The sequence below is a fragment of the Mesocricetus auratus genome, unplaced genomic scaffold, assembly GCF_017639785.1.
Source record: "Mesocricetus auratus isolate SY011 unplaced genomic scaffold, BCM_Maur_2.0 Super-Scaffold_100018, whole genome shotgun sequence".
NCBI lineage: Eukaryota > Metazoa > Chordata > Mammalia > Rodentia > Cricetidae > Mesocricetus > Mesocricetus auratus.
This window is the reverse complement of record NW_024429199.1, coordinates 18,568,766-18,594,497: the sequence shown is the minus strand read 5'-3', so window position 1 is coordinate 18,594,497 and position 25,732 is coordinate 18,568,766. Positions and strand designations below refer to the sequence as shown.

The 25,732-nt window shown below is 41.8% G+C and overlaps 1 protein-coding gene and 1 long non-coding RNA gene across 4 annotated transcripts in view; one reads left to right on the top strand and one right to left on the bottom strand.

Annotated features, from left to right (window-relative positions):
* Nucleotides 1-7,237: 7,237 nt before the first annotated feature.
* Nucleotides 7,238-9,434, bottom strand: LOC121132792. The gene is made up of 3 exons (XR_005869418.1): nt 9,335-9,434; nt 8,357-8,412; nt 7,238-7,728 (listed from the first exon to the last, which is right to left on the bottom strand). It is a non-coding gene; the product is annotated as an uncharacterized LOC121132792 (long non-coding RNA).
* Nucleotides 9,402-25,732, top strand: part of Soga3 (SOGA family member 3) — a 47,364-nt gene continuing 31,033 nt past the window's right edge. Inside the window, exons 1-5 of one of the 3 annotated variants that reach the window (XM_040758319.1) lie at nt 9,402-9,664; nt 10,120-10,249; nt 11,729-12,924; nt 13,391-13,615; nt 15,080-15,238. In XM_040758319.1, the coding sequence (XP_040614253.1) occupies nt 11,824-12,924; nt 13,391-13,615; nt 15,080-15,238 (1,485 nt within the window). In that variant the 5' untranslated portion in view covers nt 9,402-9,664; nt 10,120-10,249; nt 11,729-11,823. The remainder of the gene's footprint in view (nt 9,665-10,119; nt 10,250-11,728; nt 12,925-13,390; nt 13,616-15,079; nt 15,239-25,732) is intronic. The other 2 variants (XM_040758320.1, XM_013110175.3) reach the window with 2 other exon arrangements.

The following is a 25,732-nucleotide window of genomic DNA, read 5'->3' as shown; positions in this document are numbered from 1 at the left end:
TCTGTTTCCTTCCTCTTAATTCATTCTTTTCTTTCTTCTTTCCTCCCTTCCTTCCTTCTTACCTGCTTTTCTATCCACTCCCATGTCCTATTCCTGCTCCATGTAAACCAAAGTTGGAGAAACCCCAAAGCTTATGTTTAAATAGTCCTTTCTGTCTCACCAAGTGACAGGTGAGACACTCACCCTCTTCCTGAAAGGATTTGGGATCTGTCTATTTAGCAGGATGCTCTGTGTACTCCCAGGGTCAGTAGTGGTTTCATCAAGTCAGCCTCTTTGAATTTAAATCGATAGCCCAAGTCCATTTCATAATTCACTTACGTTGCCGGAGAACATTGAGCTCTGCTTGTTTTATATGATAGTTGTAAGTCTTATAAGTAGTGAGAATTCTTGGGTCAGTTGGATTTTCCATCGGCTCTGACCTTTCTCCATAATGATGTTGTGTGAACTGTTCTCACAAATAGCTTCAACGTAGAGTTTTCAACGTATACTAAACATATGGGAGCATGCCACACACAGTTGTCTTTCCTTCCGCATGGTAAAGTTCTGGTCAGTTTTCAACCACGCATTGTAGAGAAACTCATGTTAATAACCGTTGCTTAAGGCTTGTTTGGTTCTTTGTTGAGAAACATAGCTACATTTATTTTGCCATGAGACTGAAGTACCTGCCTATTGCTTGGGCATCTCAACTTCGCTTTCCCTTTCTTTTGGCTTCACACTTAACTTTGCTTTGGAAAACCATCAAGTCTCCATTGTATTAGCATTGACTGGTGAGATTTTTCTTACTAATGAGCTTGAGTTAAGCCATGCCACAGATCTAGCAGTGACATTGTGCAGCCCCACAATCTGTGCAAGGATAGTTGTGCAACTTAATGTTGAGTGATGAGAGTAGTTACTGGAATTTCATAGGACACAATAAGAAATTGAATATCTTATTCTCTAAGCTTGGTTAACTCTGGTCACTCAAGTAGTTCCCTTAAAATCATGAAACTTCCTGAGTTAGAAACCAACACAAATGAAAGTATATTTTGGAGGAAAAAAGTAAACAGGGATATAGTTGAGGACTGAAATTCAACCAAACCACATGAACTTAAAGCTAGCTCTAAACTTGAAATACCTCTATGGTGCATTAACCACTAGTCATAATTTTGTTATACTTTCCTTATTTTTTCTGACTTAATTTCTATGCATATATCCTTAGTAATATATTGCTTAGTTTTCCATATGATTGTCCTTACATGTTTAAATTCCTTAGCCATTTGTTCATTTTGCCTGGCACTATAAGAACACTGTTTATAGATATTCATTTATTTGGTAATATATTGGGTGAGCATATTAAAATTTTTATTGTACATTTAACTTTGAGGATCTTTATGTTACAAGCACATATCTGGGGAAATATAAAAGAAACTCTGTCCTCATGATGAGAGAGAGAGTACCAGATGTAGGAACTGGTATGCTTCTACATAAAAGTACACTTTATTAAAGTAACCGCATCAGTTCAAAATTCTGTCAGTCACACAAAACTTGTAGCTCCATTTTCACATCAGTATTTAGTCTGATCACACTTTCCAGTCATTTTTAAAGCACAGTAGAGGTGATGAGGAAATGCACTCTGCTAATCATTTACAGTTTTACAGTTTTACCTTCCACATGAGGCCATAACCTACTGTCAAACCAAATCTAAGACTTGTTTTAGAGTTGTTTTAACACAAGGTCTAACTATGTAGTCAAGGATGGCCTGTTTTCCCAATGAAGTCCAGGCTTATCTTGAACTCACGGCAATCCTCCTGCCTCAAAATTAAAAGTGCTGGGATTATAGATGTGCATCACTGAGGCTCCAAATGACGCTGTAACGATAAGCGGCACACTTACTGAAAGTAAAACTAAGTATTTATTGTAGAAATTTCTCACAAGATACCAAACAAGTAACCCAGATGAGCCAAGTAGTTTTCCACTGCCAAACCATAAGCCGAACTCCGGGAAAAGAGAACAAGACTTCCTGTGTGCTGTCTTTTATGCCTTCCCCCGTAACGCCCCCTAGCCATGCCCAAAAGTGGGCCTGGCTAGTGACTTAGTTCACCCCCTGCGTATGTATACATCTTTACGTCAGTCCGTATACGTCTTTAGTCATGCCTAAAGTGGGTGTGGTTAGCGGTGTGGTAAACGGCTCTTACCTCTAGTAAGTCACGTGATTAATGGCGGCATACAGGCTTCCTCCTACACATCACCACCCAGCTTACATGCTTACCATGAATCAATTTCTGTCATTTTCATAAAGTTATCTGTTGACTTTAGCGCTGTTCATTTTTACATTTAATATTGAGTTTATATATATATGTTTTATATCCGTATATATTTGACATTTATTTACAGTAAGTTCTTAGCTAGCATGTGTCCTAGTGTCATTTTATTTTCAAAAGATAGCAACTACAAATGCAGATCATATACCAAAAATTTCCAGTGAAATATGAAGTAATTTGTGATGTTACTCTTCTTGGTCTGTTGTGCTCATTTTAGAGCACACTAATTATTCACAAATGCCAACAGCTACCAGAGAATGAACAGAAGGTGAGACAAGGGTCATTAAAGAATCTGCTGGCTATGAATTAATTATCTGCTAATAGCAGAGGAAAAGTTAATGGCAATCATAAATATAAAAAGTATTTGTAAAATAAATAATGGACTCGTTGACATCTTCCACTAAGATGCAGACAGGATTGAAAATGAGGCTGAATTGAAACCAGTTATTCATCCATATTTTGGCTACAATGAATGCTTAAAAATAGTGCTGAATTACAAAAGTTAGTGTTTATAAACATTTATAGAAATGTATCGTTTGGTTATGTAAGTCCCAACTGCAAGTGCATACAAAAGCAAGAGCATAGGTAAGTATTCGTGGTAATTAGCAGCTTATTGTCTTGGTGGCACAGTCTATAATCCAAGCACTTGGGAGGTGGAGGCATGGGGATCAGAATTTCAAAGTCATTCTTGACTACATGTCATGATCAAAGCCAGCATGAGCTACATGAGACCCTGTCTCAAAAAGAAAACAAGAACAAACTGTGTCACACCTGCTGTGCAGCCTGCATCCGAGAATGTAGCAAGGTGGTCGGGATAGATGACACAGAGACCGGTCGGTTGCTTTAAGAAAACTTTATGCTTCCCAAGTCAGTTTAGGAGAAGTCTCTCCAAGAAAAAAAACGCTTCCCTTTTTAAGGACTTCTGCCATCCATCTACATACAATTCTCCAACAACTCTCCCAGACTTCTCACCCTCCTGGCTGGTGGTTTAATCTCCGGCCCCAGAATTGGGGGAGAAACAGCAGGGAGAACAGGAAGAAGCATCTAGCCGTAGGGGGTGTCAAAGTCATGGTGTTTCAGTGAGCGTGAGCAAGCCCTTATCTGAGCCCTATCAAGGCTTTATAGCACTGAATTGTTTTCAGTAAACATTATCTCACAGCTGCCTGCTCCCAGGCCGAAGGGGAAGTGGGTCTCTGTTCAAGGTCTGGTGTCCCCACAAAACTGTACATTTAATCAGAGAAACCATACAAGTTCATTTATTGAGATGTCCAGAATCATGCTGAATTCATGTATAATATGATTTGAGTAGCCTACTTAGAAGTAGAAAGATGAATCATGGTGTCTACAGCCCAAGGACACTGTGATTCATTATTATCTAAAGTATAGTCCAGAAAACAAATTTGGTGTGTGACCTCATACGCATGCCAGTAAAGGTCAGGACAATGACACATCTTCCAGCTTAAGTACTTCTGCAAGAATGAGACTAAATCCAACCTTAGCAGCCTCTTTTTTTTCTGGTAGGACCCTTCTAAGGGATTTACATATACTTACCAGCTTGCGGGTCTCCCACTCTTCCTTGGAGAAGATTTTACCTTAAGATACTTACTGTCTAGATGTACAATCACAAAACACTGCACAGTGCAGTGTGTGATTCTATCTGTATAGCATTAATCCTATATAAATTTAGGACTAGAAAACTTGTATATAGAAACATAGTAGCATTAATGGTAAAGATGACGGCTAATACCTCTTGGCAGCTTACAATGCCATACACACTGTAGTCACTGCTTATCAATAGTTACAAACACCACGGTCCACTCACTGTGATAAGAATTTCCTGAATCATTTTACAGAATCACAGCAAGAAAAATGTTGGCCATGTAAATATGAGAACCTGGACTCAAGCAGCAGAATCCACACAAAAAGTGCTGGGGAAACGAAAATAGCCAGCTAGTCATGTTATGCCCATGCTTTCCAGGTTTAGAAGAGACCTCTTTCAAAACACTAATTGACCTAACATCAGTCTGTCTACCCTCCATACAATGCACCCAAATATACACAAGCATGCGCACACGCACACACACACACACACAAACACACACACACACACAAATAGTATAGCAATATATGTGGTATGTATGAACATATAATAAAATGTATTTGTTAAAAAAACATTGAAGCTCAAAAAAGGCAAATGCTTTCTATACTTATCTGACAATTGGTCAACGTGTTCTTCAGTCTTCCAAGTTTGTAAAACCAAATGACATCTATGTCAGAGTCCGCATTAAAAGTAAATGACTTGATAAAATCAGATTTTGCAGACATCTCATGGTGGAAAAATATTCTTGGTGCAAATTTAGGGTTAGGCAGATCAAACTTGCTATATTCTAGTTTATGCAATTTGGTATCTAAAGTAAGGCCATATTTTCTTTGAGACTACTATCAAATAACACTCCTCAGTGTTGACACTAAAACCTTCTCATGTTCCTCCTAGGTAGGATAGGTCAAGGCTTCCATCTCTAGACAGGTAAGGCATAAAGTTCTGTTAAGCAGGGATGAAGAAACTACAGATGTTGGAACTTCTGCCATCATCACCAGTTCTTGAAACCATGCCCCAACATCTCAGAAATAGAAATTGATGAGATAGAAAGACCAAGAAGATCAGGGGAACCTGTGAAAGGAAAGGAAACCCTCACTTCTAGGACCATGTTTATGTCTCCTAGGCTGAGTGCCAAGAATTTTGTATCATCTAACAACAACAACACTGTGAAGATGGCCTGCATGAAAACAATATTTTACACCTCTCCTTGTAAAATGATGTTTCAGAAAGGGCATTAAAACAACTAATGGAGCACGCTAAAATGAACTATGCTAGTGACTTAAACACACATTATCTTTGCATTTACCCATGTTTTTTATTCTTCTGTAAACTTGTGAGTTTTTGAGAAAAATCTCACAAACTGCATTATGAGCTACATTCACACTCAGAACAGGGTCCCTGACCACTTTCTGGTCTATAAATAATAAGAGTTCCTTTGACCCTTTAAAAACTCTTGTTGCCTTTTAGCCTGTATAGTGTGAGACCCTAACAAAAACAAAAAATAAATAAGAAATTTATATTCTCATTTACTAAAGAATGTCCTTTAAGTAAATATAATTATACAATAATAATTTCTACTTAATCAAAAGCCAATAAAATACAACTTAATAGCTGCCTCTTGTCTCTATTGAAATTCTCACTCAATCCTTGCATGTACATGGCTTTAACTGTTTTCTTTCTCTCTCCCCTTCTTTCCTTCTCTTTCCATACTCATAACAGTATTAAAACAATTTTCTTAGCAAACTCCAACTTTGTATCATTAAAGGAAGAGACTGAATCTTTGTAGGTTGGGAGCACCATTGTAACTGATTAGGAAGTACTTTTTGGTACAGATAATGATGATGTGCTTCCTTGAAATTCAGCATTTGAATATGACTATCAGGGAAAAAAACGAAAATATCTAATATAAATAGAAACAGGAAGTATTGAGCATATCATTCTATTGTTGATTCTTGGTGTGTGTGTGGTGTTTTTTAAAACAAGGTCTAACACTGCCTCCCATGTTTGAATAGAAATCACTATATAGCCCAGGCTCGCTTTGAAATCATGCCAATACCTTTGCTTCAGCTGGAGTTACAAGTGTGGACTCCCATACCCATCATACCCATCTTAAACATCTATAACTTAAAATAAGAAGTGTTTGCCACAATCTAAACATAATTGTGAATGTCTGGATTTTGCTGGTGATTATAAAACAAAGAACAGAGGGTCAGAACAGCTGTGGATTCAATGCAGTAGAATTAAGAACTGGCATGCACAAGGCCCTGACGTTGGTTCCCAGCAACACACACACACCAAAAATGTATTTTCAAGACAAGTGGATATTGAAACAAAGGAAAATGACAGCAATGAAAAAAATCAATGTTCAGTGAGAAAATATATAAAATTTCATTGAGATGAAAATAAACAAAGCATATCAGATTTTTTCCTAAACTACAAGTGGAATAGAATTGTAGGACAGAAAATTTTCTCCTAAAATGTAAAGTAATAGTTTTACCCACAAACATGGATTATTTATGTATAGACAGATTGAGCTGAGATATGGAGATAAATCAGCCTTAGATGTGTAGATTTTTAAGTTGTGATAACTGGAGACAAATAAGAAGCATTATTGATAATGAAAGATGGAACTTTGAGCTCCAATTACAAAGTTGAGAAAGTCACTTAATCTCTCTGGACCACAGGTATACTACTGTGTTATACCTGAGGAAGGGAGAATTTTCTTTGTGGGGGATTTGAGTTTACTGCATGAAAATCTCTGACAAACTAAGAGGAAAAGATAAAAATAGTCAATATTAAAATACTCAGGCCTCGTTAAAGTCACAAAATTGGAGATTCATGTATTAAGTTAGGTATTTAAGGGCTTGAAAATTGAAAGGTTAGTTTTCTTCCAGGGACTGAAGATAAATTCATTTTCTTGCTGTACTATAGAAAAGATGATTCAGTATTTCAAGAAAATAATCAAAGGTCAGCAGGTTAGCCTGCTTCTGACACAGCAAAAATAATGGCTAAGCCTTCTGAACTCTGAAAAAATCTGTGTAATCATCTTTGTTGTTTGCTTAATAGAAGTAGTGTAACTTTTTCAAATATCTGCTTATTTTTATTTTATGTGTAGGGATATATATATGGGTGACATGCGTGTGCAATGTCATCAGAATAGGCCATCAGATCCCCTGCAACTGTATCTACAACCCGTTGTAAGCTGTCATGTGGGCACCAGGGACTAAACCTCTGTCCTCTATGAGAACAACCAGTGACCTCAACAACTCTGTTACCTCTCCAGCCCTGTGCCAAAGTGTAATTTTCACAAGAAAATAAGGAAGTAACCAAAATGAAATTCTATTTAAATTCTTTATTTGTAAAGACACTTCAACATTGCTTCTATTTATCCCATATGGCTGTGGTTCTCAGCACTTAGACTGCACTCCCCTAAAGTACAAAACAAACCTTTGGGGCACATGAACTCTGATTTAAGCATTCTTGATATTATTAGACTTTCACTGAGTAAAAGTTACTGACAGCATGGAAATAAGTTACTGAAATGGAGACGTCGAAGCTGATCAGACAAGTGGGACTGTGTTTTGTGCTCCTAGATAATTTTTATGTCAATGTGTTATTTATAAAGATTGATTTAAAAGGTATTTTAACTATTATCCTAGTTTTCATTAAATGGGAAATGTGGATCTCGCTGTTTCTTAAGAATGTTGCAATTTAGAGGGCTGGGCTTGGAGTGCCACTTCTTCAATCCCAGCACCCAGGAGGCAGATGCTTGAGTCCAGCCTGGTGTACACAGTGAGCTCCAGGTCACCTGGGACTACATCCTGAAACCTGTCTCAAAAACAAAGACACACACAGAAAGAGTACTGCCATTTATATTGGTCTGCATAATGAAGTGTTTAACATAAACTCAAAATAACTTGTGGCTCTATTTTTGGTATGCAAATCAGTGATTGAACATCTCGACATAGATATCACAGGGGTCACTTTTCCATCTCCCGGTATTCAAGAATAAGTACAATATCTCAAGTATCTCAACTTTCACCGATACCTTTGAGCCTTCAGGGCAGAGAATAGTTCGTGACTTTCCTTGTATCGCCAGCACCTTGGACAGTACTGGCTACAAACCAGTTCATAGCATCTGTTTTACAGTCTGAAATGATTTCCTTGTGATACCATGTTTGATGTCACTGAAGATATAAATAACCCAGGCTTAAACATGCTTTCATTTCACATTGACAAACTATTTCTATGCAAATTACTCCAAATCATTTTCATTTCACTCTTAAGACAGGAAAATTTATACTCATAAAATGAAGGCTCCTGCTAAATTGCCGCTAGGCTAGACACATTGTTGCAAAAATATCTAAGTCTTAGCCCCCCCCCAAACCCACCACAACAATGTAAGAGGTTTGGCCTCTAAAAATGCCCTTTTAATACAATGTTAATATATTCTCACCTGCAAGCTTACAAGGGGATTTTTAGGAGTAGAAAGGAGGTTCTTGACCCAGCTCTCTAAAATAAAATCAGAAGAGAGCGGAAAATTTTCCCTCAAATTTTAATATCATTACTGTGGAACAATATGGATAAATGTAAACTGGAAACACATTTTTCTTAACTCCTGTTCAGCTGATACTTTATATATGCATTCTTCCTAACTCGTATTACTCATGAGCACAACAGTAAAAAACAAAAAAAAATGTGGATCTCAGAAACTACCAGTTTGTTTCACTGAAGAAACTAGCCCTTGGTGAGGGGAAGGGAAAATGAGCCCCGTACTACTCAACCATCAGCAGCAACTGTCCTGGAAGCACCTATTTGTTCGGTTTGCACTATATTAGTCGTTTCTTTGTATCTTTTCAAGAACCCTTTGTTTGTGGGACGGTGGGTCTGACAACCATTGTCTATTCGCAGAAAAGCCATCCCAGGACTCCGCCCGAGCTGGGGGTGGGGAAGAAGCCGCGCATGGAGAGCTCGGCTGAGAATTAAAGTGAGTGAACAAAGAGAACTCCCGGAAGCCTCGTGCCAGCGCCTCTCAGCTGCATCAGGAGACTCCAGAGGGTCAGATCGAGCGTGCAGGCTGCTCCCACTGGCCTCCCAAGGAAAACAGCTCAAGTAAATAATTGATGGAGATTGATCGGACCTGAGACAAAGCTTTGCAGGAAACCAATACATCCGATTTTAAGCGGTTTGGGAGTCTTCTGCCAAGTACAGGAAGTGGGAGTGGAGCAAGGATTTTGATGAGCCAGGCTGATAATTCTCCATCTCGGGCGTGGCTCTGGCCTTTTTGTCTTCTTGCCTTCCACCCACCGCTACCCCGGTCCCCCATCCTCACCTTCTCTTTCCTCTTTAAGTAACCACTGGTTACTTCTCTCCTGCCCTCCCTCCAATCCCGCCCTCTTTCCAGCCCAGTCCAGTGAGGTCAGCTCATGCATACCGCTGCACTTCCTGGGGAGTGTCTGGCACGGCTTGGTACCCGGAGCATCAGCCTGCTGCAGTTGCAGTTCCAGCTCAGCCAAGCATCACCAGCTGGGAACCCGCTCCCAGAGTTCCGATAGGCTTTGTGGTTACCGCCTTTGTTTGGAGAACCCGAGTGGGTGTGGATCCTGTGCAAGCGAGCCTGCTCAGCAAGAAAGTCTCTCATAACACTACGAAGTTGATCTCTTTCTCTGAAGATAGAAAAATAACCTCGGAGGTCTCGGAAATATCAGGAAGAAAGCAGTGTGGATTTGCATCAACTTTCTGGAAGTAGCACCTCAGCAGAGAAGTGAGAACTTCTGGATTTCTAAAGAGATGAGGATGAGAAACCGGGAGGCGCCGGGGGGGGTGGTCTTGGGACAGAAAGGATTTGAGGTGGAAAGGGGTGATTTGGTCCTTACTGAAATTGGTTGGATGGCGATTTCTACTGGAGAAAGCCTTGGGATATAGTAATTGTCCCTCTGTTAAGGAGCAAGTGACAGCTGCCAGGTGTCTTAGATTGTGGAGTTAGTTCCTGTAACCCAAGTTTTCTCTGAGGTTAAAGTAGTCTGCGGGTCACGCTTCAATGTACGGCTTCTCAGCTACTGGGTGGTTCTGCTTAGTTAAATATAACTTTGTATTGTCAGTATAATTATTGGATGGCCCACATTAGTCTGATCCATGGTAAAGTAGGCCAGACAGTCTAGCAGTGGATAACTTTGTTTTCCCTTCTGAAGTAGTCTTTGTTTATCTTTGTATTGCAAGTGAGCTGAAAGGAGATTCCAGAGACAGAAAATGAAGTGGAGAAGGGAAATTTGGGTACTATTTCTTTATGGAAAGAGAAACGATTACATCTTCAATTAAGATGCTTACAGCAGACAATAACATTAATAATGTAAGTAAGATACTGGGAACTCATCTCTCCTAAAAGGTGTGTGTGTGTGTGTGTGTGTGTGTGTGTGTGTGTGTGTGTGTTTAAGAGAAGTTTGTGTCTAATCATGGCCTTCCCATGTTTTGTAGATAAATACTGTTCCCCTGGAAAGGGGGGCAAGTAAACTAACTGACTGGGTCACTAAGAAGGAAAACCCACAGTGTAGTACCTTGCTGTTTTCCAGTTTAAACTAGTATGCTTATTTTGGAAAGATAACACCACGTGCCCCACCATAAAGGAAGATGAATGGTGTTCTGGGTGCAGGATGCTCTGTTCCAAAATTTGGCTCCCTAGGAGTGAGTGAGCATTCTAACGTCATTGAATTTAAATTTCATTTTATGTGTGTGAGTATTTTGTCTGGTTGTATATTTATGTACCATATATGGACCTGGTGTCCAGGGAGGCCAGAAGAGGGTGTCGGATTCCCTGGAACTGGAGTTACAGACAGTTGTGAACTTGGGTCCTCTGGAAGAGCAGCCAGTGCTATTAACTGCTGAGCCATCTCTCCTGGCCCATGAGTGGGCATTTTAGAGTCAGCTTAGTCTGTTATATACCACCTAAGGAGATATTTAAGAATGAAACTCTCTACATTGCACTTACGACTCAGTGCTTCCTAAGGACAGAACAAGTAAGTGTAGATGAATTCACCACTAAAAAATTCACAGCCTGTAGAAGAGCTGCTCATCAAGTTTCAGAGAGAGAGAGAGAGAGAGAGAGAGAGAGAGAGAGAGAGAGAGGTTTTTAAGTTACAAAAATAATTTCCTTGGGGTTGCCAGTGTCTGATTCTTACTCCTGATAATACTTTTTTCTTGAAACTGGAATTGATTTCCAGTCACTCTTTACATTTTCTTTTGTGCTCTGTTCTAAAGAAAGTTGGCTATAATTATGTAATGACAGCTTTAGCAGCTGGAGCTGAATGAGAAAAGTGTCATTTATCTATATTAAATATTCTGTAGGCCTTACATAATAACCATGTTTCTTTAACTGACACCTGGGAATATTAATTGATTAAAACTTGTCTCCACTAAACTATGTTTTAAATACAGATTTGATGCTGAGGAAAGCCCTTTGACAACTATCATATGTAAACATTCCCTTTGCCTCCAAAAGTCTCTTCCAGATTTTATCCCTCTGCCCCCTCCACCATTTCCTTTTCCCATTCATTTCTTTATGAACTTGTGTCTAACCCTTTCCAAAACCTGCTTCCTAGGGAACTCAAGCTTCAGCTGCCTTTGACTGAGATGGACTAAGATGGAAACAGCGCCACTTTGGGCAAAGTGAAAATTAACAGCCCTGCACCCTTTTCCTAGTCAATGCTTTCATTAAAAGCTGTCTTTCCAAATCTCCTAATCCTCTGCAGCTTCTTTTGTCCAGCAAATTCACCTTTGACTCTGCAACAGCGCAAACACATTGTATATTTCTCTTCTTTTATTCCCGCCCCAGTTTAGGAAGGAAGGTTGGTGGCAGAAAGGAGAGACGAGAATGATCTAGAGATGGACGGTTCCAAGTCGCATCCGGTAGGTTCTTCCTAGACTGCCATGAGTCAGCCACCATCCGGGGGCGCTGCCCCAGCTGCAACCTCAGCTTCTGGCGTCGCCACCGCAGCCACGGAGGCTCGCCTGCACCCGGAGGGCAGCAGCAGAAAGCAGCAGCGGGCTCAGTCACCTGCTAGGCCTAGGGACAATTCTTTTAGACAGACCTCGGCAGCCACGCGGTCACCGCTTGGGGTCGGCTCTAAACACAATTCTGTTCGGCAGCAGCAGCTGTTGCAGCAGCAACAACAGCAGGGTAACAAGATAACAGGTCGCAGCGCCTCTGGGGCCGGCTCCAGAGGATGCGGAGGCGGGGCGGAGAAGGCTGCGCCAGTGGTATCCAAAGGGGCTGCTTCAGGAACTGTCCAGCCCGCGCCTGGTGCTGAAGGGTCGCAAGCGGCGATCCTGGCCTCTGTGGGCTGCAGGAGGCCCGGGCCGCCGGAGGAGCCACCCCGGGAGATAGAATCGGTGCTCTCGAAAGTCGGGGAACCCCCTCCACTAGGGGGAGGAGGAGGGGGCGGGGAAGGAGGAGGAGCCGCCGGTGGCCCGGGGGACCGGGAGGGGGGCGCTACGCAGCCGCCGCCGCCCAGGGTTTGGCGAGCGAAAGGCGTCCGTACATCGCAGAGGGGTAGCAGCGGCGGGGAGGGGGGCTCCCCTTCGCCACCCACCGCTGCTGCTAGTCGAGCCCCCGGCCCGGGCAACAGAAACTCTGGAAGCGGCATCGCAGGAGGCGGCAGCGGCGGTGGAGGGAGCTATTGGAAGGAGGGATGTCTGCAGTCTGAGCTCATCCAGTTTCATCTCAAGAAGGAGCGGGCAGCAGCGGCGGCGGCCGCAGCTCAGATGCACACTAAAAACGGTGGCGGTGGCAGCCGCAGCTCCCCGGTCGCGGGCACCCCTACCATCTGTGAGCCCCTTGTGGTCCCCTCCTCCTCCCCAATGGCGGCAGCCGCTGAAGGCCCCCAACAGAGCGCCGAGAGCAGCGGCAGCGGCGGGGCCATGCAGGCGGCGGCTCCTCCTTCCTCGCAGTCGCACCCGCAGCAGCTCCAGGAGCAGGGAGATATGCAGGAAGAGATGGAGAAGCTGCGGGAGGAGAACGAGACTCTCAAGGTGAGGAGGATAGGGGGTGGGGACCGAATGGGGGAGGGGAAGTGTGGGGCCTCCGAGGATTAGGGCGTGTCCCGGCAGGGTTGGAAGGCTGCTAACCTGTTAGGGCCACAGGGAGGGAGGGAAACTAGGAAGGTGAGGGAGGTCCGTGGCCTGCTCCCAATTTGAAACGGAACGTAATATTAAGACGGTTAAGGTTCATTTAAAACCAAATCTAGGCCTTCATTTATCTGATTAGCGTGATTTGCCCCACTTTCTCAAAGGCGGAGAGAGCTGGAGTAACAGAACGAAAGAAGGCCTAAACTAGGCCTGGTTTTCTAGTCTTTGCTTTCAGCCCCCTGTCACTCCTGTCTGGTGGAGAAGGGGGCTGTAAACCTCGGTATTGGGAGTAGGCATGGGGTGTATGCGGTGTGTATCCGAGGGGCTAGAGACAAGGCTGATTGTGACCCATGGCCTGTCACCATCTCAGAACGAGATCGATGAGCTGAGGACCGAGATGGATGAGATGAGGGATACTTTCTTCGAGGAAGACGCCTGTCAACTGCAGGAGATGCGCCATGAGTTGGAGAGAGCCAACAAAAACTGCAGAATCCTGCAGTACCGCCTCCGCAAAGCCGAGCGCAAAAGGCTCCGCTACGCGCAGACCGGCGAAATTGATGGCGAGCTGTTGCGCAGCCTGGAGCAGGACCTCAAGGTCTGCAGCAGTGGGGGGATGGGGGGGGGCGAGGGCGCGCTGGGGTCAGCGGGTGGTGACTTTGGTGAGAGCAATTTTAGGGCCTTCACTGATGACCAGCAAAGAGCATTAGATTCCTAGCATTCATCACAAAATGTCAGCATCCCGGAAGGCAAGGAAATATTAAGTTTAGTGTATTGGGGGGGGGGTCTCCTGGGAGTAACTCTTCCAGAAGTAATTGGAAGAGGGCGCCTCCCTCCCCCCCCCCCGGGCTGAAACAAGATCATCTGTGGTAAAGCGCAAAGTCTACATGGCCAGTGATCTGGCTTGCAATGATGCATTCCCACTGAAGGCCAGGTGGAATCAGGCACTTAAGTTCACTGACATCCAGAATAGGAACAGCATTGAGAAAATAGTCATGGTCTCTTGCTGCAAGTCTCAGCTTCCACTCAGGACCCTTTCCTGTCTGTACTCCCCATTTCTGTAACTTCCTGGAAGTACTCCTACCCCCACCCCAGTCTAAACAACAACCCTTTGAAGAGGGAAGAGGAAACAAAAGAAAACATCTCAGTTTGAAATGATGTTGCCCACCCAGAATGTATTCCAGAGGACAGGCTCTGAGGCAGCTCACAGCTTGCAGTACATGTTTCTATCGGGTGCTCCTTCCATCCAGTCTAAATCAGGACTGGCTATGTCCTGAACCTCTACACTGAATGCTTAGTATCCCCTCAAAACTCTATAATCTTTGAGATTATCTCAAAAGCTGGAGAAAGGCGGGGCAGTGGTGGCTCATGCCTAAAATTAATCCCAGCACTCTAGAGGCAGAGGCAGGTAGATCTCTATGAGTTCGAGGCCATTCTGGTCTACAGAGCGAGTGCCAGGATAGACTCCAAAACTACACAAAGAAACCCTATTTGGAAAACAAAATTTGGGAAAATATATACTACTTCAGAACAAGAACGAATCTCAAGAACTAGATTGCTTGCTAATCTTAAATACTTGGAACTAGCTAGAGTTATAAGTGGGGAAAAAAACTAAGCCCCACTACCCAATAGTTAAAGATGTCTCCCCCTTCCCATTTGTTAGTGGAGGGCAATAGTGCAAGTGTATAGTTCATGGTTTTACAGTAAAATTAAAGCTGCTATGTTAAATCCATCTATAAGGGAACATGAAAAAAATGAATATTGTTGTGATGTAGTGAAGTTAAAGGAACAAAGTTGAACCAGCCATCTGGCTATCTGTTAGTGGTACAACCTTGAATATCATACTTAACATTTACCCTCCACACCCCCCAAAAAGCTGATATAATAGTAGCATCTATCCTAGGGGATTGCTGTGAGAATGAAGTGATAGATATATGAATGACGTATAGATGAGGTATTGGGAACACTGTCACCTAATATGTACTATGGAAACGTTAGTTCTTAATGCCTTCAAGCACGGATAAGGCTGTATTTTATTGCTACAAACAATGCATCATTTTAGGTTGCAAAGGATGTGTCCGTGAGGCTTCACCATGAGCTGGAAAATGTGGAGGAAAAGAGAACAACAACGGAAGATGAAAACGAGAAGCTGAGGCAGCAGCTTATAGAGGCGGAAACTGCAAAGCAAGCCTTACAGAATGAGCTGGAAAGGATGAAGGAGGTTAGTATCCTATCCGTCTGGCTATTCCGTGGCCTGTGCATGACCAGCTCCTGAGAGCAGAATCTCAAGCATTAATGTAACTGCTTACAAGTTTCCTTTCCTGATTACAATTTGCAGCCTACGCAATGTAGTAAGAAATAGGAGCGTTCATACTAACAGGTGGAATAGTAAAGAAAATACCCTAGCCTGAACTTCTAGCTTAACTTACGATGAGTTACAAACTAATGCTGCTGCTGCTGGGATGTGTGTGAGATTACATCGTCAGCACACTATATACATGCGATGACAGGAAAAGGGAGGAACGGTGCCTGTGTTAGTTGAGGGGAGTGGTTTTATGAGATTATTGCCGTGTTCATAGGACAATGTGTTCCTAGAATGAGCAGGGCTGTAAAGCACATTCAATCTATTCCAACCATTACTTGAATTTTCTCTATAACAGAACCTCCCAAACTGCTTCATGCTCCAAATGTTATCCCGGAGATCCTCCACAGCAGCCAAGTCAGTCCCATCAGAGTCTGATGAAAAGTTTTCTTTGTTTCTGGTTGGGATCTATCTGATTGTACCCCTAAATGATTCATCTTAGTTCTAGCTTTTAGAGTACAAGATTCAAAGTTCTCTTTTCCATGTTCACTCTGTGAACATCCAAATCTGAAAGAATAATGGTCATAGAAGACAAAAAGAGAAGAAGACAACAAAAAAATCCATCATTAAGTTATTAGAGTCATGATAACTAAAATGTTTTTTAAAGCTACTTTTAGTTATTGGCAGTGTAATGTATGAAAACTATGAGTGAAAATCGTCAAAAGCACAAATGGCCTCCTGAGCAGTTGTCCCTGTTTGGATGCATAGAATTCCAAAGAAGATTTTAGTCTTTGCAAGTATGGAGTATTGAGCCACTTGTGTCTGCCATTAACAGTGAAAATAGGGGTGTGACTAAAAGTCTGTAAATATAAGGACTCTGAAATACTCTTTTAAAGCCAACTATTCTTTGTGCCCATTTATTCATGTATTAGTCTAACTTTAAACACACTTAAATTTTTATTTTTTAACATTTCATTCATTCATTCATTTTTTGAGACAGAATCTCTTTGTGGAGGTTTGGAATTTTCTATGTAGTCTGGGATAGCCTCAGGCTTGAGGAGTCCCTCGGTCTTTGCCTCCCAAGGTCTGAGATTGCAGATGTATGCTACTTATACCTAAGCATCTTTTTAACATGGGAAAATAACACTGTTGAAATATGCTTCTTGGCCACTATTCCAGAGTGCCTCTGTGTTACAGCGGAAAAATACAGAGATTGAGAATCACATAAAACGTTTTCACCAGTAACTGACGAAGTGACCTTGGAAAGCCTGTCACTTTGACTTTTCTCTGTTCTAAATTGCAAAGATTGTTTCCAATGATTGTCAGTGTCTCCTCCTATGACACAGTTTGTCCTGTAGACCAGGACACTGCCATGTAGAGAACAGCTCATATTTTTCTCCCTGAAGTCAAATCCAGAGTTGGTGCATGCATGCACATATGCTATCTTCAGCAACAATGCACAGCTGAAGAGTTTCAACATTATGTTTCTGGGGGAGGAGGGAGTAAAGTAGGCAGCTGGATTAGTTTGCAAAGACTGTTATCACAGAGTACTAGATGCTTTACCTTTTCTCATAATCCTGGAGGCGAGAGGCCCACGAGCAAGGTTTCAGCAGGTTTGGTCCCTTCTGAGGGCTGTGAGAGAAGGATCTACCCCTCCTCAGTTTGTAGATGGTCACCTTCATGTTCCCAAGGCAGTTTCCCTGTAGCTACCTGTTTAGGAACTTCCGTGTTGTCCGCTCCCCATCTGTTCACCTTGTTTGTTGAGACAGGGTTTCTCACTGGCAAGTGGCTCAAGGATTAGGCTAGGCTGGCTGCTCAGGAAGCCCCGGAGATCCTTCTATCTTCATCTCCTCCATTCCCAGCCTCTTTTGGTGATGCTAGGAATATGACTCAGGTACTTGGGCTTGCAAGGCAAGCATCTTACTGTCTGGCATATTTCTCCAACACCCAACACTTCCTGTTTATAAGCCCACAAGTCATATTAGATGAGGGGCTTCACTAATGGCCTTGCTTATTGATTACCTTTGTAAAGAAATGATTTCCAAATAATTTCCTCCTAACTGGGGATCAGGATTTCAACTGAGTTTGGGGAAAAGGGTAAAGGAAGATCACTTAATGGCTTAGTGTGGGAAAACGAGGAAGCCGGTTATTCTTAGGAGGCTCCTTTCCTGCTCATGTGTGGCTGATTTTTGGTCTTGGTCTTTGTTTACACCATTAAAAACATTCAAGCAAAAAACAAAGCTTATTTGGTTACTAGAGATCAAAGAGAGCTACCTTGTAATTTGGTAATGTGTGGACATTTCTCAAGTGAATATTCAGAAACTTGTATTTAAGAATGGCTTAAGCAGAGGAATTGGGAGATGGCTTAGTGCATGAAATAGTCACTGAGCAAGCATTAGAGCTTGAGTGTAGATTCCCAGTCCTCTTGTAAAAGCCAAGAAGGCTGCTACATGCATTGTGCATCAGTAACCCTAGTGCTGGGGAGGTGGGGGGACAAAAACAAGGCAGATCCTAGGGCTTACTGTCCGGTAAGCCCAGCTGTTCAGCAAGCCCAGCTGATATGGGGAAACCATGCCTCTCCCCACTATGTCAAAGGTGGAAAGTGATAGAAAAAGTTACCCAGCACCAACCTTCTATCTGCATGCTCACACACAATCACACATATGGGTCCCAGCAAAGAAAGAATGGCATAAATGTTTTCTGATTTTCAGTGTCCTGAAAAGAGGAAAACGCTCACAGACCCATCCACTAGCCAGAAGGTCTCTCCTCCATCTGAAAATAAAAATCTCTTCCCTGTGATGCTTTCTTCCTCAAAGGCTCCAGCTCTCCATTAGCAAAATGTGGGCACTGCACCAACAAGTGGGGTCCTGAAAGATATTTCGTGTTTGCTGAGGAATAATGAAACCCCCAATTCAAACTCTGATTAAATAGGACAGCCATGAAAGTTGAGGGAAATTTAGCAGCATGTATGCAAGACACCAGCTTTCTGTGTTTATTATGCCTGGGGTCGGTATATTTAAGTTCATGTGTATTTCCCCTTACCAAGCCCCACTTCACATGTTTGGAATAGTTTCTACCACCGAATCTGGATGGAGCTTACCACTTTGGCCCAACTGTCTGCCAGAGGCACGAGGCCTTCATGTCTCTGCCAATCCTCCCACAGGTGCTGAGATTGCTGTTATATGCTGCCATGCTTGGTTTTATGTAGATGCTGGAGATTTTAACTCAAGGTCTTATGCCTGTTCACTCAACAGTGCCCCCGGGCCCAGGACATTAGCTTTTAAAACAGCATTTTTTTTTGTTTTTACTAAGAAAAATAATATCAGAAAATATGTGGTGGGAGGAGGGAAGAAAAGTAGAAGTTAGAGAAAGAGATGTCTGGAATATGGAAATGTAAAAAGTACTAAATGTGATAAAGGAGAATGAAAAACAGCCAGGCGGGCATAACCACCTGCCCAAGGCTGACTCCACAGTGTCAGAAAAGCACCTGTAGGAAATACAGTCTACACATCAGAAGTGTCCCATTCAAATAAGGTATTTTGAATGATAATGTTGTTGTCGAAGAGAACAATGTTAAAACTGAGCTCACACTGTTGAGGTGTCTTAGGAGGTAAAGGCCCTTGCCTCCACTCCTGACAAAATCCGAGTTTGATTCCCAGAACCTGCACGTTAAAAGGAGAGGACCGACTCCTTAGAACTGGCCTTTGTGTTACACACATGGGTTATGGCATCCCTCAAATATATATATTTATATATATACATATATATCAATAATGAAAATAAACTGAGTTGCCATAGTAACAAGGCTACATGGTGGGGTGGAGGTATTAACCACCAGCTTTCTCATTTCTAAAGTGCAGATATTTAAATGCTTACTACAAATTAGCCATGCGAACTACGAGTCTTTTGTGTCATTCTGCCCATGGACGAAAAAAGAGAACCATGTCAAATTCTGAAGAAGCAAAGACACTAGTTACAGAGTAAAACAATGAAATATTAACTAAAAGCAGTCCGCTAATCCTAAGATTTTAGCTGTATATATGGATCCATGTAGATGTTGAACAGTGCCCTAGAGACCAATAGACCATCTGCTAGAGTTTGGAACCATTTACTAAAACTTTAACTAGCTTCAAGGGTATTGACCAATTGCTCTCAGAGCTGGTGGCTGCACAGAGTCCTATGCACCTGTGTACATCCATCTGCTTATTGCCTCCCTCTGAGAGGATGGAGTAGGCACGTGGGAGGAAGAACTGAGTAGAAGCAGGATGGGGTAATTAGTTTAGGCTTTTGCAATTTGTTCCTTATATTGAAACAGCTGATATTCTGCCAACTGCAAACAAGAGGGACCTCTTAAAATGCTGCCTTCGAATCTTAATAGCATTTTCAACCCCATTATGAAGCATTGATTTGCTAGTAACAGTATGTCTTCTTCCTGGAGTAAAATGCTTTACCTTTCTATAGCTCGGAGAAAGTGACAGTCAGCATCATAATGGATCAGAGCAATAGAGATTTCTGTGAAAGTCATTGTATCCAAACAAGAAACTCTTTTGAATGTCAGGATAGGTTAATGTATCAATAAGATAAAGTTAGGGTTTTGTGGGAGTCTCTGTACATGTTCTCTGGGTTGAATGGGTTTTGTCCCTGTGAAAGCAGTCACCTCCACTCTTCAAGTTCTCCTGCTGTAGTAAGAGGCAGCATCGTTTTTGAATGCTTCAAAGTTCCTCATGCTCATCATGGGGGAGGGGATTTTCATAGGTCACCTTTAACGCCTACAGGTTGAAAGACAATTCATGATAGACACGTGAACAAAAGTCATTAAAAGAGGACCAGAGAGGACGAGCTGAGGATGGGAAATAGTCACCAGATTTCTTAATTTTAAAACTTCTTTTATCTTGGTTGGTTCTTCTCTCTGCCTTACATAAGAAACTTAGTGTCTCCTGTAACTTTTGCTCTGGCTGTCACTACCCTCTGGCAAGAGATACTTCTTCACACCTGGGCTTCACACAGCCCTGTTTACCAATATTTGCTAGGTAGCCAAATTCTCCCTTTTCTTCAAAAGCACAGGCTAAAATGTCACTTCCTCTGGACAGCTTTGCCTGTGCCCCTGGAAAAGTAACTTTCTCCAATTTATCACTATATGCATCTTTTTATAAGCCTGCATGTTCATTAAAGACAAATGTATGTCCGCCCTTAGTGGAGGTCAGAGGAAGACTACTAGTGGAGTTCTTTCTCCCCTTCTCTGGGTATCTCACTCAGGTTGCCAAGACTCAGTGATGCCTTGACCTGCTGAGTCAATTATTTGAAAATTTGAAATTAACTCAGGGTCTAAAGTTTAGACCACAGTAATTACCAACATGTTATTTCAAGTGTTATGGAGAAAAAAAACCAAATTTTTACATAAAATCCACTCAGGTAAACTACCTGATGATTGCACATGGCTTTTCTTACTTAGACAACTTTATGATGAGCAGATGTGGTATTGCCTTATGGTGTTTTGAACAAAGTTTATTTTAGTAGATTCTCTCTCTTCTTCCTCACACCCAGTTCCCATGGTAACCTCCCCACCAGGTTCTTTGTTTTTTCAATGTTCCATGTGCCATTTGCCTACCTCTAATGTTTTTATTAAAAACAAACAAACAAAAAAGAAAGTTAGAGAAAATAGTTTTCTTAAAAATTTCCAGTCTTGGCTCTAGAGGGTTCCTAACTGCCCAGCTGCAATAGCATCATCTGCCTTGGGACTTTTATTTTCTATGTGTTTGTGGTTATATGTCCCATCTATTGTAATGAGTTTTCATTCTCGAACACAGAAACAATTAGTACTATAAATTTTAACAGTAGTACCACTGTTGCTTTAACAAATTGTGATCATATCAATACATCTGGTGCATTTTACACACAGGGCATTTTATTTATTCATTTTTATGATTTCATTCCTTTTTAAAATTTAAATTAGAAACAAGCTTGTTTTACATGTCAATACCAGTTCCCTCTCCCTCCCCTCCTCCCCTGCCCCCCCACTAAGCCCCTATCCCATCCCCTTTCTGCTCCCCAGGGATGGTGAGACCTTCCATGGGGAATCTTCAAAGTCTGTCATGTCATTTGGAGCAGGGCCTGGCCCTCCCCAACACACAGGGTATTTTAATAGACAAATTCATGCCTGATGTTTTCTCAATTTTGCATGTATTTTAGTATGTAAAATTATGTACAGTTAGTAACTATACTTGGTTTTGGTAGGTCATATTTATCTAAGTTATAAGGTGCAATAAAGCAACTCTGAATGATAAAACAGTGACAGTGTAGCCCACAATGCAGTTTTAGTGAAAAATTCTTCAATGTGTGAGTATTTTATCCTGGTTCTGGTAGTTCATTAAAATATGGAAAATGGGGACTGCAGAAATGACCCATTAGTTAAGAGCACTTGCTACTTTTGCAGAGTACCTGGGTTCAGTTCCCAGTACCGCACAGTATCTCACAACTACCTGTAACTCCAGTTGCTAGGGGTTCAATGTCCTCTTCTGACTTCTTTGGTCTCTCTTACATGGGGCACATACATACACTTACTCACATACACAAAAAATAAAAATTCTTAATACTCAATGCTCTTGAAATGTCCATTATTTTTAAACACATAAGCATTAATTTTCTAGTTGTAGCCAATAGTTTGTGAAGTTAGAAGGGAGTAATAGATTAAAAGAATATCACCGGCTCATACACATTGGGAAGCATGTCTTCCACAATGATCCAGTTTGTGGTCAATACATTTTTATTGCACTTTATTTATTTGGTCTTGTCATGTGTGTGCTCACACACAAGTTACATCACCCATGTTGAGATCAGAGGACAACTTGAGGGAGTTGATTTTCTCTTTCTACCAGTGGGTCCCAGGGACTGAACTTGGCAACATGTGCCCTTCAGAAATATCTCCCACACTCGTAAATACATTTTCAAAAATAGTTTGAAATATCGTTTTTTCAAACAAAAATATTTGTTTGAAAACAATTGTGTATTGGGGAAGTTATAAATTTTACTGGATCTTTTAAACGAAATTACCTGGGTAGTGGCGTATACTCAGAAGTAGTTCTCTAATTCGGGCTTAGACAAGTGACTCTTCCCAGTTGTCAAGCAGAAGCCAAGTAGCTCTTAGATAAGAAATTGGTGTATTGTTTTGTGAAATAAACTGAATATTTATTACAGAACATACATATAAAATTTATGATTATCTACATAAAAATACAGGTCAGTACTAATTATCCCCCACCAAAAGGGAAGGGAAGGGAAAGATAATTTCATATGATTAACCACACTCTGTGAGCATCCTTCTACTTCCTATCTAAAATCCCTATCAACCTTAATGTTTAAAGCTTAATGGGCACCACCATTCGCTAGTTGTGTCTGAAGATCTGCTCAATTTCCTGATCAGACATGTTCATGCGAGGTGAGTCCCCATCACTGGTCTCTGCTTGGTCCAGTGTAATGGTCGCAGAGCTCTGAGATGCACTTTGAATAACCCACCCCTGAGAGGGCAAGCCAGCAGTTTACATATAGAAAAATCTCCACCACAATAACTAATATAATCACTCAAAGTTGTTTACCCCTCTGACTTCTGTATCCAGCTTGTTTCAAAAAGGGACTTAATAAGCTTCACAATAAAACTAGTCAACTGTTGAAGCAAAGGTTTAAAAACCAAGTCAGGCAAAAATTCTGAGACGATGAGAGTACACTTAATCTAAGGGATGTACATTACTATGGAATGATCCCTAATTTAGCAGAAATCAAAGTGGAGGAAATATTGAAAGAACTCCTTTCCCAGCCATGGCCAGATGCAAAGGCCACACTCATCTTTCAAGCAGTGTTGACTGGTTCATACAGACTGTATGACAGCCAGTGTGAATAGATGCACTTTCTAAGCAACGCTTGCTTCTCAGCTATACAATTACTAAACTTAGAAAGCAAAAGTTTTCAGAAAATAAAATCAGGTATTTTTTATGACCCGTGAACTTGAGTGTGAATTATGAGAAAGTGCTTATGCTCTGGGGTCTAAATAATACATAAGGCCTCATCTGTCATTTCTTATGACAAACATTTGAAACTTGCAGTGCTAAGTTTCTTTATTTATAATTGCCTTAGTTAAACAGTATCAGAGGAGGTCCTTCTAAAAGGGGGACTTCCACTTTGTCAGCTATCCATCCATATTCCCCACTGGAGTTCGATCGGTAAAACTGAACTTGATTACTGAGTTAGTTGTCTTGCTGTGACAAGACACCTGAAAAGAGCAATTTAAGGAGGAATGGTTAATGTTTAGCTCACAGTTCAAGGAGACACAGTATGCAATGGCAGCGGGAGCTCGAAGTGGCAGGCCATCTTGCATCCACAATCAGAAAGGAAAGAGTAATGGTTGTTTGGGCTCATCTCACTTTCTCCTTTTCATTCTGCCCAGGACACCAGTCATCATAATTAAGATGGGTCTTCTCACCCCAAACTAATCTAGATAATCCTTCACAGGTGTGTCCCAAGATTTGTCTTCTAGGTGTTGGCAATCTATCTAATGATAATCAATATTAACAATCAGAATCACCATAATTTAGTCTTTATAATTACTTTTTCATGTTTTTTATGGTAATGCAATAATGTAGATAAGACAGAGAAGAGAGAAGATATAGGGAGGGGACTTTGTATTAAACCATGTGTCAGAATCTAGTTTCATGCTGTTAAAGTCAGATATGAAGTTGGTATATGTAGGGTTGAGGACAAAGTAGAAACTTCCTCATAATCTGAGCTATAGTTTTCTTATGTAGACTTGGCGATCTGCTTTAGGAAGCCACAAAAATCCATATAGTAACCAAAAACTTCACTGTCTTTAAAACAATCAAGCCGGAGTATTGAATGATGGTATCATAACTGACAGGGGCTCTTCAGCAATAAAAACCTATTAACTGTCAGTCCCTCGCCACTGATGGTCTGAGAGTGTGGTTCATGACTTGAGCACTGCTCCTTGGTTGCACATCCAAGCATTTGTAATTCTCTGTTACTGAAACTTAACTGATTAATCTTCCACGACTTTGATGGTTTTGGAAGTTGGCTATATGTTCCCAAAGGAAAAATAAAATTCCCTAACTTTGCTTGGATTTTTACATATGAAGATATAAACCTCATAAAATGAACCTCGATTAAGTATTTCAGTCCCCATCTTTAAGAATTCTAAGTCTACAGTGATATCTAAAAAAGTACAGGTGGTGCCTTTAGACTTTGGGTCAGTATTATGGTTTGAATATGAATGCCCCTCGTCTCATGCCTGAATGCTTGATCCCACTGGAAATTTCAGAGGTGAAGCTTAGCAGGAAGAATTAGGTCAGTGACGTCAGTATATTTGAAGGTGATGGTTGGCTCCCAACCCCCTCCTCACATGCTGCTTTCTGTCTTCAGAAGACCAACAGCCTCCTAAGCCACATGCTGTTACGTATATGTGTATATACATAAGGGCTATCTGATTGTTATCATGGAGATAGTCTATGCACTCAAGTTAATTCTTTCATGGAATAAAAACAATTGTGGGAATGACATCCTTGAAAGGGTTGTGCTTTGACAGGCATTTCTTTTTTCCATTTTTTAAAATTTTATTTAAATTAGAAACAAGCTTGCTTGAATATCAATCCCAGCTCTCTCACACTCCCCTTGTCCCCTGCCCACCACCAAACCTCACCCCATTTCTCCTCCCCTCCTCAGGGAGGATGAGGCCCTCCATGGGGAATTTTCAAGGTCTGTCCCATGTGTCCAGGCTAAGACAGCATCTCTCCATTTGTCCATTTGTACACCAGGGTTAAATACTGGTCTACTATCCAAGGCCCCATAGATTGCCGAGGCCTCCTCACTGACACTCACATTCAGGTGGTCTGGATCAGTCCCATGTTGGCTTCTCAGTCACTGGTCTGTGGTCCAAGGGCTCCCCCTTGTTCAGGTTAGCTGCCTCTGTGAGTTTCACCAGCCAGGTCTTGACTCCTTTGCTCATCACTCCTCCCTCTCTGCAACTGGTTTCCAGTAGTTCAGTTCAGTGTTTAGCTGTGGGTGTCTGCCTCTGCTTCCATAAGCCACTGGATGAAGGCTCTAGAATGGCGTATAAGGTAGTCATCAATCTCATTATCGGGCTGGGGGGGCATTTAAGATAGCCTCTCCACTATTGGTTAGTTTGCCAGTTAGTGTCATCCTTGTAAATATCTGAAAATCTCCCTAGTGCCATATCTCTTCTCAAACCTATAGTGGCTCCTTGACTCAACGTTGCTGCTCCCCCATGCCTTCCTCTTCTCTCCTCTTCTCCCTGTCTCTCTCTCCAAGCCTCCTCTCTCCTCCTCTCACCCCATGTTACCAATCCCCTCAGGAGATCCCATCCCATTCCTCTCCTCTGGGGGTACCATGCAT